This window comes from Micromys minutus, assembly GCF_963924665.1.
Source record: "Micromys minutus genome assembly, chromosome: 18".
In the NCBI taxonomy this organism is placed as follows: domain Eukaryota; kingdom Metazoa; phylum Chordata; class Mammalia; order Rodentia; family Muridae; genus Micromys; species Micromys minutus.
Window position 1 is genome coordinate 13,927,180 of NC_137953.1, and position 16,541 is coordinate 13,943,720.

The 16,541-nt window shown below is 43.8% G+C and overlaps 1 protein-coding gene across 1 annotated transcript in view; it reads right to left on the minus strand.

Moving 5' to 3' along the window:
- The window catches only part of POLR1A (RNA polymerase I subunit A), a 55,688-nt gene extending 39,185 nt beyond the window's left edge, over positions 1 to 16,503 (minus strand). Inside the window, exons 1-9 of the mRNA XM_080932176.1 lie at positions 16,364 to 16,503; positions 13,252 to 13,456; positions 11,949 to 12,098; positions 8,826 to 8,933; positions 5,334 to 5,419; positions 5,128 to 5,231; positions 2,685 to 2,792; positions 1,456 to 1,561; positions 1,073 to 1,235 (exon numbers count right to left, since the gene is read on the minus strand). Of these exons, the coding sequence (XP_080788302.1) occupies positions 1,073 to 1,235; positions 1,456 to 1,561; positions 2,685 to 2,792; positions 5,128 to 5,231; positions 5,334 to 5,419; positions 8,826 to 8,933; positions 11,949 to 12,098; positions 13,252 to 13,456; positions 16,364 to 16,440 (1,107 nt within the window). The 5' untranslated portion in view covers positions 16,441 to 16,503. The remainder of the gene's footprint in view (positions 1 to 1,072; positions 1,236 to 1,455; positions 1,562 to 2,684; positions 2,793 to 5,127; positions 5,232 to 5,333; positions 5,420 to 8,825; positions 8,934 to 11,948; positions 12,099 to 13,251; positions 13,457 to 16,363) is intronic.
- Between the last annotated feature and the right edge of the window lie 38 nt (positions 16,504 to 16,541).

The following is a 16,541-nucleotide window of genomic DNA, read 5'->3' on the forward strand; positions in this document are numbered from 1 at the left end:
ACTGTCACAGTGATAATCTGGGTTTGCTCCCATAACCAAGGAATAAAGGAATCATCGAGGGAGGTACATGTAGGTCCTGGGAGATCACTGCCATGAGAGTACAATGAGGAACACGGGAAGTTGGCTGAAGGATCAAGACAGTACTGTTTTGTTTGCCCTAGAGACGGAGCCCTGTTACTACTGATGAGAGTTTGTCTCTGCTCCTAAGGGTCACGAAGATAAAATCGTCACTCCTAGTCACTGGATTTGATAATCCTATGGTCGGTCAGGGCCTGTAGATGGCAACTCTGTCTTATGCTGAGGATCTGTGAAAAGCACATCCACTCTGACTCAGCAGTAAAGTTCAGCAGAACCAGACAAAGGATCACGAAGTCATCCAAAGCTAAGTGCCCAGGAGACAGTGGTGTCACCTTGTACAGTCCTGGCTGACAGCAGGATTGTCTGAGGCAACTGGCATGGAGTCTGAGAGGTCAGTCTCTCCAAGGCTGGAGAAAGCCATTTCTATTTACACCCTGATCACAGTTCAGGGACACAGTGACCTTGGCAAGTGTCCTGAGTACTGTACTGGCTTTATGTTCACTACAGAGTTGATAGTCTGTTGTGATACAGGTCTTAACCTGGAAAGGGCTAAGGAATTTTCGGTGGGGATGGTATAATTCTAGAAAATTCTATCATTCTACATTGTCTTCCTGGCTGCACTGCTAAAGACCTTAATGGGCCCAAAAACACATTTGTAGAGTCTGAGGGAAGGTGACTACTCAGACCTTCCTTAGCAGTTGGGGTACAGAACAGCCAAGGTGTGAAACCTCACCATAAATTACATATACTGTAAAGTGAAGATGAGTCCAAGAAATCAAAGTGACTAAAACCACCGGCATGATCATTGGCTACTACACCCAACCGTACCTAGATTTATTTATAACCAGGCCTGTGCTTGCCCCAACAAGTCACACTGCCGACCGGGGTGCATTTTGTAGCAGGCACATCTGCGTCCACATGAGGGTTCGAACCAAGTGCTCTTACCACACCTGTCCTTGCCTGAGACATTATACAGCACCAAGGCAGCTCTGACCTTGTCTATGGTGAGTTCTGTCATCTCACAGGGCAGTTTCTGTTCTTGGGCCATCAATGCCAGGAGTTTTCGGACCAAAACTGCATCCTTCATGACTGCCTGCAAATTCACTGTTTGGCCATTGGTGAACATCTGGTCGCCCAGGCGATTGATGGGACGATACCTACAGGGTAACATACAGGCTTCGTGAATGTTCTTCAGCCTCTTAACCTATTTGCTGAAACAACACAGCTCAGCCTGCTCAAAACAACCATCCATGTCTAGGACAACCAAATAACAGCGAATGTTCAGGCCGCTACCCGCAAGCTTCTAGGCCCTCCTACGTGTCCCTACTCAATCCCTCAGTCCACCCTTTCCCTGCAAAGTAAGTTAAAAGGAGTTACCTGGATGGCGGCACCACTATGAAATCTAGAAAGAACATACTGGGGTTGAAACTGGACTCTGGGCCAATATCATCCAATCCGGAAAAAAGATAATTCAGGAAGAATCCTGTGTTGAAATAAAGTAACCAACAAGACCATTTAAACCTATGTATAAAAACATAAAAACGTTACTAAGGAAAAAACAAACAGGATATGGTATCCTATGCAGAATAAGAAAATGCTTTTTATAAAAATGAACCAAAACTACCCAGGTATATGACAGCTTGTATGCAAGTAAGGACTCTGAGGGACAACAGTACTTAAGGAAGGAAATGGCTATGAAGGAACAGAAAATTTTAGCTGCCCTCCCTAGGCATGGAATATGACACGTATATTAAGTGTTTGTTATTTTGAACTCTGGACAAAATTAATCAAAATTAAAAAAAGTCAAATAAAATTTAGTCTTTTAAAAACAAGGAATAATGGAACATCTTTTTTATGGGTATGCCAAGTGGGCTCTTCTGCAAACTGGATCAAAGACAAAAGCTGACCTAAAACTGCTTGGAGAAAATGAACAAGACATGAAAGCGCTTCACTAATTCGGTACTTTTTCAGTCTTGTAATCCTGGTGATACCACGGTTGTCCATGAGCGCTTCCTGTGCAGAGACAGTCGGCGCCCAGAACACTGTCTCACATGGCTGAGCACTTGAGTACTCTGCACAGACCACGTCATGTATTCAAAAAGGGAATGAAGATTTTCCTCTTTGCAGGGAACCGAACTACACAAAAGTTCATTCTTTAATTCACAAAAGGAATCCCCATACAATGGTTACAAGATCTTCTTTGGGGTTTTTGGCTTTCCTGGAACTCACTATAAAGAGCAGGCCTTGACCTCACAGAGATCCTGCCTCTACCTCCCAAGTACTGAGACTAAAGGTATGTGCCACCTGCACAGCTAAATATCCTTTTTTTAGTGGACACTGAAGCAGATGAGTGACAATAAGAAATGCCTTCCAAAGATGCATCAGTGCAGCAGTGACTGGGCTGCAACAAGTTCTCGGTGGAGAGTGTGACCTACCCTGCTCCTTTATGGCTCTAAGTCAATGTGCCCTGACGCTTGCCCCAGACCAGTGGATAGAGTCCAGGTGAGAGCAACATTAGTTAGAACTAATTTAGGTAGTAAAAAGATGGGCTAATGAAATGAACCAGGAAATCAAATCCACAGGCAGACAGGCTATTTCTCTAGTACCTTCATTCTTCCAAATGGCCAGAAGATGTTCTTGGGCGCTGCTTGGGGTCAGGTACCCTCGTTTCCCCATCTGAGCCTCATCGATTCCTGGACCTGCTGGTACTCCTTCTGTAATGAGATACACTCATTTTTGTCTCCATCCTCGAAACGACCATAAACATCGATCTACAGAGCAGCATCTCTTCAGCCCAGATTTGCAGCCACTCTGATTTCTGCAGTACTGAATGCAACACACTACTATATAAAACCAGAGAGGAGGAGCACGAGAAGCAACCCCACCAGCTCACATCATTAACGTAACTATTCTCACTTTTAAATGGTCTTTCCCAGTGCTTTGGATCATGGAAATACTTTACATGGCATTGAGATTTTGCCAGGCATGGAAGCATAGACCCATTACCCTAGGAGTTAGGAGGATGAGGCAAAACGGTCAAGAGTTTTAGGCTACAGTGAGATATTACCTCAGGACAAAAACCAAGAGAACAAAAAAATTTTATGGATTTATTTTCATCAAAACTCTGTTCATTTGAACACACGAACAGTTGCAATATCGCTTTCATCTGACCACCTTTTTGCTTGTTACTGAGACAATCTCAAGTAGCCCAGGCTAGCCTTGCAGTCCCGATCCTCCTGTCTCCACCTCCCAAGCCCTGGGCTTAGTCTATGCAACCAGGCCCAGCTCCAATCATCATTTCTATGGCTGCACGACTCTGCTGAGGAGGTTCCCTAATTTACAGAACCACACTCTTCTATGTGGACATTCAGACTGACTCCGTTTCTTTGGTTTTCTAAGTGAACATTATTGGGCTGAAATATACATTACTGGTAGAATATACACCTACCATGAACGAGGCCTTGGGTTTACTCCCTAGTACTGGGAGAAAACAAGTAATGTTATCTTTATGGACACAGGACTCACCAGAAAAGGTCAGGGAAGCAGAAGTAAAATTAAATGTGGGAATTTTTTTTGTAAATTGTGGGAGTGTGAGAACGTATGTGCCCTATGTGCACACATACAGAAGTCACACATACAGAAGCTGACTTCTTCCTCACTACTTTTGGGAGTTCGTTCTCTTTGTCTACTATGAGCCCTGGGACTAGAACATAGATTTGGGCTCTAAGCACTTCATCCACTGAGCACTCTTACTCGTGCCTGTGTGAAGATGTGCACAGATTCAAACACACTCATTTAAGAAATACCACACTAGTAGGTGAGGTTGGCTTCTCAGACTAGGCGAGATCCTCTGAGACCCTGATTACTAGCTCTGCCCAGATCAAGTAGAAAACGGTATTTGATGTTGCCATTTAGGAAGCCGACTTCTGACATGCAGATGAGGAACAAAGGTAATTTAAGTTTTCTGTAGGTTCAAAATTGTCAGCATTTTCTGGAAGGCCTTAACTGACTTGAAGCATCGCTCAGTTTTCCCTTGTCTGGATTTATCAACGAACTACTGGAGCTGTTTGCTGCTTCTCTGAAGCAGGAAAAAAAGAGGTCAGCTCCAGGCAGAATCAAGGTCAGGGTCTGCTGGCAGCCCTGATGAAGCATGGAATGCTAAAAAGAGGTGCACTTGCATGGATGAGGTGCCCTCAGCCCTGGGTGGGCTCTGCTTTTGCCACTATGTGAGCTGCCAACTGGTCTGAGAAGTCTCTCTGAGCCTCGCATGGTACACAACAGAACCAACTGTACATCTCCGGTTCTGTTTTTTTCTGACTTGGCATATAAATTATAAGATTAAAAAAATGAATTAAAGCACCTAATAAACACATACAGCAATTTCATTCTCATTTCAGAATTAAAGAACAAAAAACACATTTAAAAAGGAAAGTTGTTCATCCCAGTGTTTTCTCTATGAACGGAGCATAGCTGACAAGGCGCCCTCTGCCTACAGACTTAGGTGAATAGTCAGGAGCAACTGGCAGCAAGTCCTCATGTTTTACTAAGTTCTTTCAATTTTTAAATATTATTCAAAATAAATCCATGCTTGCTACAAAACGAAATACTTAAAACACTTGCCAGGCAAAATCAAAAGTTCTTATTCAACAACCTTTCAGTGGTTGGGTGTTGTGACGCATGCCTGTAATCCCAGAATTTCAGAATGATCAGGAGGTTAAGGCCAGTCTGTAAGAGACCCTGTCAAAAAAAAAAAAAAAAACCAACCACATACTCCTAGGACTAAAGGAAACTAAGGCAGGAGGACTGAGTTTGATGTCAGCCTAAGCTGCATAGCAAGATCTTGTCTCAAAACACCCAAAACAAAAATGATGATTTGAGAACATAGGCACCTAGAGGGCGCTGTCTCACAGCATAGCCCTGACGGCCTTCCTGGGTGACAGGCCTGGGGTGGGTCTTCCTCAAGCTCTGCCGGAGAGGGCAGAAGCCTGGAAACATCTGAAGGCACAAGTGGGAATGTGGCTAGAGCTCCTAGGAGATCCCGCTGCTTACCTGGGAGTTCTGCGTCCTTCTGGCCAGACTTCTTGTGCACCATGGCTGGGTACGTGATTGTTAGCTTACTGTTGTGCTCCTTTCGAACCACTGACCGTCCCGTCCTGCACACAGGGGGATTTGCAGACAAACAAACCCCAGTGAGACATTTAATAACGGTGCTGAGTGATTAACCAAAGCCATCTCGAGCAGGGAACAGCACTCACTTGCAGTGTGGACAGCGCTTAGCAGCCATGTGCGTCTTCCAGAATTGAGCGACGAGCTTGCTTCTGCTCTCACACACATTTTTCACCTGTTTAAGAAGTCAGGAGTTATTAGTGACTTGTTTCTAGGTAAGGTCTCACTCTGTAGCCCAGGCTAGCCTCAAATTTGTGATCTTCTTGCTCCAGCCTCTCAAATAATGGGATTATAAACATATGCTACTGTGCCTGCACCAGAGTGCCACTCTGAAGAGATTCCAATCTGTATGTTTTGAATGGTTTTCACTTTTTATTTAACTAAAGATGATTGCCCCATGGTCGTCTGGATGAGAAATGTCCCTGTAAACTCAACCATTTGAACGCTTACTTGGTCCCTCTCTGGTGGCACTGTTTGGAGAGGTTATGGAAGCTTTAGGAGATGTGGTCTGGCTGGAGGGAGCGTATCCCTGGGACAGGCTTTAAGAGTTCACAGTGCTGCCCCACTTCCAGTGTGCTTTGTGCCTCTTGTTTGCAACTGAAACTGGGAGATGGTCTCGAGGTCTGGGTCCTGCCACTACAGCGCCCCTGCTGGAGCAGTGAATGTGAATAAAGTCCTTCCTCACAGCAACAGGAAGTAGTGAAAATACACCTCACCTAAACAAAAGTGCTCTCATTAAATGTAATCAGACACTATTAAGGACAAGGCACTGAGGTTCCCCAACAAGTGCTTTTTGGTCTTGCAACTGCCAACTGCATCCCCTTCCCCAGCAGGGATGCTGCTGACACTGATGAAGCCCAGTATCAGCTGGAAACGATGCAGAGCCTTTGACCTGGGAACACTAATATCTCTGTGTGGGCCAGTGCTCGTTCTTACTCTACGGTTTGTCACTCGGGCAATCGCTGCGTTCTTGGTTTACTTACTAAAATGCCCAGAAGAACCTGTCACTCTCATGTACAGTACCACAGACACCGCCCTTGGGTCTTTCTTGCTAAAGGCACAGACTCCTAAACTGGTACAACATTATAGAGGGCTATAGCCCTGACATACTATGCCTTTGGGCGCATTTTTAAAGACTGTGATTAAAGATTCACATCTGCTCTGTATCCTAGTATGGCACTGGAGAAGCCTGCTACAGACAAACACAGGTTGTTCAGTCTCGCTATCAGTAATCACTCAGACAAGAATCTACAGTTAGCGATGGAGTAGCAGGTAAAATGAGCCAAGGCACATATAACTCGTGAGTATACGAGTCAAAGGCACAGTCACAATCAAAAGCAAACTCAATCTTTAACTGTCCAGCGTCTGGGAATCCACTCACGAACTTCTGGACTTCTCCAAGGGCTTGGGTCACTTCTCCAGCTCTGCCCTTTGTAGCACACACCTTGTCTTCTAGGCTCCAGCTGCCTGTTCTCCACTGCCGCTGCTGCTTGGGGTCACTCAATGGCACTGGCATCTCCAAAACACTGCTATCCTCCACTGCAACTAGACTTCACCAACAGCCCCTCACAGACGCTCCTCATGGTGCCAAGCCTCATGGTCCTTTGCATGACTCCTTCAGTCCTGGGGCATTAATTGCAACTGAGGCTGCACCTTCACCAATAGCTTTCCATGGCCTCTCACAGTGCTGAGCCTCAGCTGCTCTTTATGACCCCTTCATTCCTTCAAAACTATTACCACCTGGGTGACTCTTACACTTACTAAGTCCAGCTACAGCATGAGGTACAACCTTGGTTATTTCTGAAACACAGCCTCTTTGTGCTCTGAAAAAACTTCCTAGATTTCACCTCAATGATGCTTGTCTCTTCTTAATCACCACTAATTTCTTAGCTTCAGCTGACCACCATCAATTGTCCTAGTAATGAAAAGGTTTTACTTTAGTAATTCTGGTATCTTGCTTTTTTTTTCTATTTACTTATTTATTATATATAAGCACACTGTAGCTGTCTCAGACACACCAGAAGAGGGCACCAGATCCCATTACAGATGGTTGTGAGTCACCATGTGGTTACTGAGATTTGAACTCAGAACCTCTGGAAGAGCAGTCAGTCCTCTTAACCACTAAGCCATCTCTCCAGTCCTGGTATCTTGTTAATCACAGCTGATTCTTCAGCCCCAGCTAACCAAAACCACAGAATCTTCACAATCAAAACAGCAATAGCCCTGATAAGAGTCTTTACTCTTCCCTCTGAAATTTCACAAGCTAGGCCTCCCTCCATCTTCTGCACTGTTCTCAACATTATCTTCCAAGCTCCTACAGAACATCCCACAGAGCTCTTAACATCCCAATGGCTCTTCTAGCTCAAAGTTCCAAAGTCCTTCCACAGTCCTACCCAAAACATGGTCAGGTTGTCACAAGATTACCCCACTTCTGGTACCAATTTGTCTTAGTCAGGGTTTCTATTCCTGCACAAAACAGCATGACCAAGAAGCAAGTTGGGGAGGAAAGGGTTTATTCAGCTTACACTTCCATATCACTGTTCATCACCAAAGGAAGTCAGGACTGGAACTCAAGCAGGTCAGGAAGCAGGAGCTGATGCAGAGGCCATGGAGGGATGTTACTTACTGGCTTGCTTCCCCTGGCTTGCTCAGCTTGCTTTCTTATAGAACCCAGGTCTACCAGCCCAGGGATGGCTCCACCCACAATGGGCTGGGCCCTTCCCCCTTGATCACTAGTTGAGAAAATGCCTCACAGCTGGATCTCATGGAGGCATTTCCTCAATGGAGGCTCCTTTCTCTGATAACTCCAGCTTGTATCAAGTTAACACAAAACCAGCCAGTACAGAGGGTTTAATGTTACTACTGTCTTTAACTGTAATGTCATCTTTCTAGAAAAGTCTTGACTATTTAACAGGACCCTCAGTCATAGTATCAGACCAAGAACAAAAACTTTTTCAGAAAGCTGTGACTAAGAATGATCAAAATTCTATTAAGGGGCTTTGAATAAGTGCAGGGTAATTTAGCTTTTAGACAAGCCTCATGCTACCCCAGATGGCTTCCAGGGTTCCCACAGCGGTGTTTCTCATGGCCTCAAATAGGTCCCACCCAGAAGCTTTTGGAACTTCCACAGGGCCCTGCTCTAGACCAATTAAGTGATATGATACCTGGTCATAAAGTGAATTCAATTTGAAGTTTTCTCTTTCTCACCTACCCCATTCATTCAGAGCAAATGAATTCTTTCAGGACACCTCAAGGGAGAGATAAGATAGTGGGGATTTAGAGAAAGTATAGGGCAGGGGATGGAGTCGAGGTAGAGACAGATCATGTTCTCACACAGCTGCTTGCAGGATGCTATAGTTAAACTAATCATCTAACCCTCTCATCAGCCCTGCTGGTAGCCATGAAGATGAGAAAATAAACACTCATACAATTTTGAAAATTTGCAAAATCATGCAACTCATAAGAGAAAGAGCTAGGACTGAAATCTATGTTTACCCTGGGAAGTCAGAAACTCCTGCAGATAAGAGTATAGAGAAACTGTGCTCTCTATACTAAAAGCAGATCCTTCGTTGGTAACTTACATGTGCACCCTGGGAGCCCAAGAGGTTGTTCTGCAGAATTTTGCTTGTGTACTCTTCTAACTCTTCTTGAATTTCGAAGGCGGAAGGATCCGCAGTTTCTTCCAGAAACTGAAAAAGAGGAAAACTATTGTGTTGCTACAGTAAAGTAAAATGTCTGATGAACACTATGGTTAGGACGGGCCTTTTCAAGGACAGAGATCAATCTAGGAAAGAAAGCCATAGCTACTGTTTTAAAACAGTGACTGTGGGCTGGGGATGCCATTAATGGCAGGGCAGAGCACTCAGAGTATATGTGAGCTGGGGGTCGACATTATTCTTATGCACCTAGATGGTGGCCACTCAGTACCCTTAAGAATCTCTGTGGAAGACACTATAGCCCTTGCCTCAAATTCATTTTGTAATTCATCAACTTTATGCTTCTCATTTTGAAGTCCTCAAATGACGCAGGAACAGAAATCAGCAACCTAGACCGAGTACCAAGATGATATCAAATGACATCACCATTTCCCAACCCCAACCAGGGGAGGACCCAAAGGGTAACACCCTTGGGAAATAACACTTGTACAATTATACAAGCAAACTAGGGTTTTAAACCTGAATTATGTGGGTTTCAGACTGGGAGCACCACCCAAGTGAAGCAGGAAGCTTCCTCTCTGAAGGAAGGCAGCAGCACCTAGCATACTCACTAGCAACCAAAAGGAAGTGTGCCACGCACGACTAGGGAAAAGAAGGTTTCTAATACCTTGACATCAAAGGCTGCCAAATATATACAGGATTACATGTCTATTTGCATATTTTGTGAAGAACAAAGAAAATAATGATAGGAGGTATATAAAAGATTAAATTTGGTTAAGAAAAATCCCTAAAAAAAATAACTTCTTTAATTAAAGGCACAGAATATCTTTTTCTCTTGCTTTTCTTTCTTGTAGGCAAATCTAACCATGGATTAATTGTTTAGCTTTGTTCTCCTGGATGCAAATGAGAATTTCTGCTGGTGGTAGAAATCTGTCTAGACTTGTTAGACTGAATCTCTATAGAGAGGGCTGAGTGCCTAATGCAAACCTCGGCTGTTCTCTGCTTTCCCAAGTCAGGTCCTCAAGGCTCCCTGGTAGCACAGAACTACTACGAAACATGAAATGCAGGCACTGCCCTACCTCATGCCTGTAGGATCTCTCATCTTCTACTATTTCTTTCTTTCAGGGCATTTTACAGAGAACTTCTTGAGGCTGAAAAGATGGCTCAGGAATTAGGAGCACTAACTTCTCTTCCCCAAGACCTGAGTTCAACTCTCAGAATCCACAGGGTGGCTATAAGACTGAAAACCACATCTGTCAATACATTACACAGCAGTACACGTCCCTGGGCTCGGTGGTACAGTGCTCAACAGGCAGAGAAGGAAGGATTTCTCTGAGTTAGAGACCAGCCTTGTCTACACAGCAAGTTCCAGGCTATCCAGGGCTTTACAGGGATACTATTTAATAAAACCTTACTGTGATAATCCACAGTAAATTAGCAATAATTAACTACTACCATCTAACTTCTAGACACCAATCAAGCTTTAAAAGTTCTCTTTATCTTCTACTGAAAAATCAAACCCGTTAGAGCCACTTGGTGTAGCTTACAGATGTCCACTCATTAGGAGAACAGTTCTCAGGAGCTTCTTAGATTAGCAGGCAGTGTGTCAGTCTCAGAATGGAACAGTTCCTTTGTCACTCACAGCCTTTACATTCTTGAAGGTTAAAGGAGGGTTTTAAAAATATTCAACTTTGGTTATGTGTTCCCTCATGAGCAAGATTTAGCCAACACTCCTGTGGTGGAAAGCCTCAAAGCAATGCATCTTTTTTTTACCATAGCTCAGAACATACCACAGGATTTAAAGGTTTCCTGTCAGGCGATGCTCGCTTTGACTACTTGGGTAAGGGGGCGACTGCCAGATTCTTCTATCAGAAAGTTACTTTGTTCTCAACCCCGTGGTTAATAAAGATTACTTATGTGCACAGCAAAGTGAGTGTTACAGCAGCCTATCAATGAAATTATCACATTCAAGTCATTCTCCATTTATACCCATATGAACTCATGGGTACTGTGGACTCTTTTGAAGTGGAAATTTCTGGTTTCTTTGGAGACTCAGTTGTGTCATGTGATGCTTTTCAGGAATCGGTCTTGTGAGAGATGTGTTTGCTGAAGCAGACCCATGGGAGGATGTTTTGCTGAGAAGAGACACAAGGTGTTTTTCTGGAAGAGCCTGGAAAGAGGGCATGGGATGTTTTGCTAGAGCAGGCCCTTGAAGGAACATGTGAAGTTTGGAAAAGGTATAAGTATGACCCAACAGAGAGTGGATGATGCTGGATGGTACTGGTTCGACTTGCCATTCTTTGGTGGTCATTGTTTGCCATGATTTCATAGAGAGAGACACCACCAAAGAGCTTCTGGTGGTGTTCTGGTGGCTTCTTCCAGCTTCTGCAGACTCTGGCCGATTGGCAGAGCCTCCCAGTTTCTTCTGGATCTAACTGCCATTGCTAATTTGAGAACTGAGTTTGCAATTCATGGGAACTTAACTGTTGGTATTCTGACAATGCAGATTGGATTTGCTTCAAAGATCTATTTCTAAACAGGTCCACATTCTCTTTTGCCCTATTAACGTTTCCTTTCTACTACCTCTGGTGGGTGGTGGAGCTAGAAGGGAGGTTAAAGCATTTAAGAACCTTTATCAAAAGTAGGTTTTTGAAGAATGTAAGCCTACAATTCCTATTGCATTCAATGGATTAGAATTATTTACTATCACGATTTGTTCCGATTGCCCCAGATTTGGCCACTGTGAATCTCTTACTTGAGCTGTATCCTTTTGAGTGACTTGCACGGCACATTACAGACTACTGTAATTTCTCTGATCCTGGCTTACAACCAGCCATTTCTTTAAGGAACCCTTAGACAAAGAATAATAAGCCTGGAAGATCAGATGTAAGCTGCCTTCTGCCTCTTCTACCACTGCTCCATTCAGACCCAGGGAAAATATCTAGCTATTGGCATCACTATCAGGTCGAACGTTCTGGAAACTATTGGGATGGCAATTAAGAACAACATACAAGCATCTTGATGTCTTGGTTTCCATTATCAACCTACCCTGCTGAGAATTTGCTCAAGCTCGTAGACTGCTTGTAGGGCTCCAACCTCCAGGACCCTCAGCTGGCAGATCAATAGATGAATTGCAGCTCGAGGACAAGTCAGCATGTGACAGTTCAAACAAGAGCCTCGGAGCAGCAGGTAGAGTTTCTAAAGAGTGGGGACAAAAGGAAATAGGGTATCAGAAAGAGACACAGTGGTGATTTCCAGTGCACACAAGAGATTTTTCTTTCCTTAAGAATTTCCTTAAGAATTCTACTTCTATGCCTCTACAGCTTTTAGACCCTAACAACTAGACAAACATTTTTCTTTTATGGTTTCATTTTAAAGCATTCAAATTTGAAACTCACAATAGGACGCATGGTCTGAGAACAGGAATTCCTTTTGTTTTACATTAATTAATAGCTATAATACTTAACCAAGACAACAACTTTCTTTCATATGCTAACAAAGTATGTCTGTATATACACAATCTGAAAAACTAAAAAAGAACTCCAGGGGGCTAGGTTACTTGATACTGAACTAAACATACACCTGTGCAGTCTAAACAGGAGCTTCGTTTGTATGTATGTTATTGGTCTTCTTACTGGGGCTTTGCTTCTCCTTCCAAAAGAGAAGCAAAGGTCACCTGAAAAGCCATCGGCCTCAGGAGTGCCACAATTCCCTTTATTTCTAGGGAGGTGACTGCCACTGAGCTTTCTGAAGGGCACAGAGCCCTCGAAGCAAAAGGGGATAAATCAGTGCATTAAGTCTGGATCAGACCCTGAGCCTTGGATAGGTGGGATAGCTCACTAAACTTTTCCCTCTAATATGAACAGAATCAGACTGAAGTTCTCTGGGTACGTCTGTAGGGTAAGCATCCCTCATCTGAGACTCTAAAATGGTAAACTTCTTGAGCCCTGATATTAAACAAATTCAACACCTGACTTCACGGTTATAGACTGAAGTAAAGATGCAGGCACATTAGAAATACATAAAATTCCCTTCAGGCTATGTATATGAGGTATATATAAACTATGTTCCTTCAGGCTATGTATATGAGATATATATATAAACTATAAGTGAATTCTTTGTTTATACTTGGGTTCTATTCCTACAATATAACCATTATGTAGGCTATAATTATTCTAAATTCTGAATTTCTAAACACTTTTGGTCTCGAGCATTTTGGACAATGGACACTCAGGGTGTACCCCATTCTAGGTCCATGAAAGGTTTGTTTGTTTTCTAAAGAAAGAAGAATAAGAGGTGATGCCCATAACCCCAGAAGTCCTGAGACCCACATGCCCAGGGCAACACGTACATCAAAGAGAAGAGGATTGTACACTGTGAGCGGGAGGTCAATGTGGCCCAGGTGTCCGGAGCAGCTGTTGAAGTCCTGCACGCAGGTAGAGCACACTTCTTTGGAATCTGCGGGACCCAAAGCCAAATCATACAGGCCATTTGCTGAAGGGTTTCCCAGGCTGTCCACATAGCGAGGATTTGTAATGGATTTAACACTTAACTTCCTGAGGAAATTAGAGACAGATGCAGGGAAAGCCCAGGTTATTAACTTCTTTGATGTTAAAGTGGAAGAGGTTATATACCAGACCTGACTAAAAGCCCAACTCGTTCAGTGAAGGACATGTCAAACAGTAACTCAAGAAAATTAAGCACAAATAAAATTATAAAGAAACAGAACTTACTTTACGCAAGGTTTCAACACTGTTTAATGCAACTGTCAAATAACTAGCCATGTACCCACCAAGAGCATGTCATTGTGCCAAATGTGACAGTAAACATCCTACAGCCTCTACCCAATTGTGTTTGGATGTTCATACGATCCAACAGTGGAAAGTCTCCTTAAATGCCACACAAATATACTTCTCTACAAAGCCAACTTTTCCTTTAAGTCTCTTCTAATGTAGAAAATTGAGGGGAGCCAGACTGTCTGAGACTTTCTCAGAGGTCCCGATGAAAGGACAAAAACCCCAGTTCTGCATCCTTCTCTGAGAGTGGACTTGACAAAGCCAGCCTAGGGGAGGAGCCAGAGCCTCAAAGGAATCCAGGTTACAGCTTCTTTGGACCCAACTCTTCCTTCTGGTCTATGGTTACCAGTCCTAAGGCACCATGTCTGAAGTATCCTGTGTTCTCTCTGCCAACACTGTCCAACTTAGCTCTGTTGACCTTGGCTGTTTTCCCCCTACAAATAGTACATAAACTTGCTTGGCATACAATATAGCTTGTGTAAGACCTCCTGACCCCAGCTTTTCTCTTCTCTATTCTGTATCTTTTCATCCTTGGCAGGTCCTCTTCAGGACCCAGGTTCAGGCTAGAATAAAAGCAAAGTCAGATACTGTCCTGATTTGCACTCTAGTGGGAACAACAAATCAGTGAGTTGTGTGGTCAGGTTGACTGATGGTGGTCCATAGAGAGCTGGGAGACTCGCATGGTCAATGATTCCACTGAGGACCAAGGCCACACAGAGACGGCTCTGCTGCTGTGGCTCTCTTCAAAGTTGTTACCTTTCTGCTGCTAAGCTGATGCCAACAGACACTTTATCTAACTCATCGGTTGGTCCTTTCATCATGCCCTGAGTGTCCTTTTCTTCTTCCACCCTTGTACCTACCCAATCCTGCCCATCGTCCAACAGCTGTCAAACATCTGCTTTAGTAAATGGAACCAAGCTAATACCCCCCTTCCAGCCTTTCCAGGTGTCTGCCCTTGAGAAAAGGATACTTCCTATAATCCGTAACAGTGGTTCTCAGCCTTCCTAATGCCACAACCCACATAATATGGTTGCTTATGCTGTGGTGACCACCCCCCCCCAACTTAAAATTATTTCATTGCTACTTCGTAACTGTGATTTTGCTTCTTTTAAGAATGGCAATGTAGAGGTTTGATATTTGACCAACAAAGAGGTCGAAACTCACAGATGGGGAGCTGCTGATGTACAAAGGTTTCTCTCAGTGAGACCAGTGCTGAAAGTTTAGGATCTGACACTAAAAATAATTAATAATTAATGTTCCCTTTTGTCCACTTAGGAACTGGGAGCTGTCCACCTCCTTCAGATTAAATGCCATGCCCTTAAAGTGACACGGGGGCTGGGGGCTTCCCAGCCTCTGACCTCACTTTACTCCTTGCCTTGGCCTCCTTGCTGTTCTGAACACCACAGGAGGTGAAGGATTTAAATATTCTTAGTGCCATAGGATATTCACAAATGCTCAAAAAATGAGTAGTTGAGCTGCCTGTCATCCTCAGATCGATGCAAATCAAAAACCACAGTGGGATACCACCGAAATCCATCACAGTATGACCAAAAAACAAACACACACACACACACAGCTAGAAAAGACATGGGGAAGGTGGAATCTTTATGTATGGCTGATGGGAACATACGATGGTGCTAAAATTATTGAAAAAAGAATTAAAAATGACATTAATGCTTGAGCCAGAAATTCTGAGTCTGGGTATGTACATACAGCTTACTAGGAGCATTATTCACAATTGCCAAAAACTGGAAATAGCCCAAATGTCCATCGGTAGATGAGCTCATAAAACGGCATGCATATATATATATATATATATATATATATACACACACATATATACGTATATATATACATATATGTATATATATATACCATGTACTATTTACTTAACCCTAAAAAGGGAGGAAGTTCTGATCTATTTATCTTTAAGTGTGAGAACAGTATGCTAAGCACATAAGACAGGCACTGACTGATAGGGGCCTGGAACAGTCAGAGTAACGGAAATAGAAAGTAAAGAGGTGGTTGCCATGCGGAAGGGGTAAGGGAATGACTGATTATATACGGAGCTTGCGTTTGCAAGATGAAGGGTTCTAGAAGTGGGGGTAGTGGTGATGTTACCACAGTGTGGTGCACCTTTTTATTTTTGGATTTTTCGCGTCAGGGTTTTTCTGTGTCCAAGCAGCTCGGGAACTCACTTTGTAGACTAGCTTCTGCCTCCTGAATGCTGGGGTTAAAGGCGCACGCCATCACCGCCCGACGGCATGTTGAGTTTTTAATGCAAGTCTGAGAAGTGTATCTGTTATCGTGATCAAAATAAGGATTAAAGAAGCGTCCCCAGGACTTCATAACAAGGGTCTTGATCCAAGAATTAAAAGTTCGTCATCGCTAGGACCAGAGGAGACTAATTAGGAAGTTGATGAGCGTGTGACGGAATGAGAGTATAAATGACATAAAGCTAGTTGATTAATGGGGAAAACGAACGCATGAAAATGAAGCAAGGAAGGAAAACCCTATTTGCAGCGCATTCATTCCCACTACTTGCCAGGTGCCAGGCAGCCAGACCCCCGCGCCCCGGACTGGCTCGGCTCAAAGCCTTCTGGGAATCGTAGTTCCCGGCTCCAACTTCCACAACCCTGCTCTACACACATCCCAATAACTCCTTACTTGAGCTCCTCGGCCGAATACATCCCGAAGGAAATGCCCTGAAGCCGCCGCCATGGCGCGTGCTTGGAAGCCAGCATCTTCCGAGAGAGTTTTGAGGTCCGTCACTACGAGAGAAGTTCCAGTCAGCTACAGAGAACCCCACTCCTCTAGCGCAGAGCCACCATGTGTTTCCCACTGC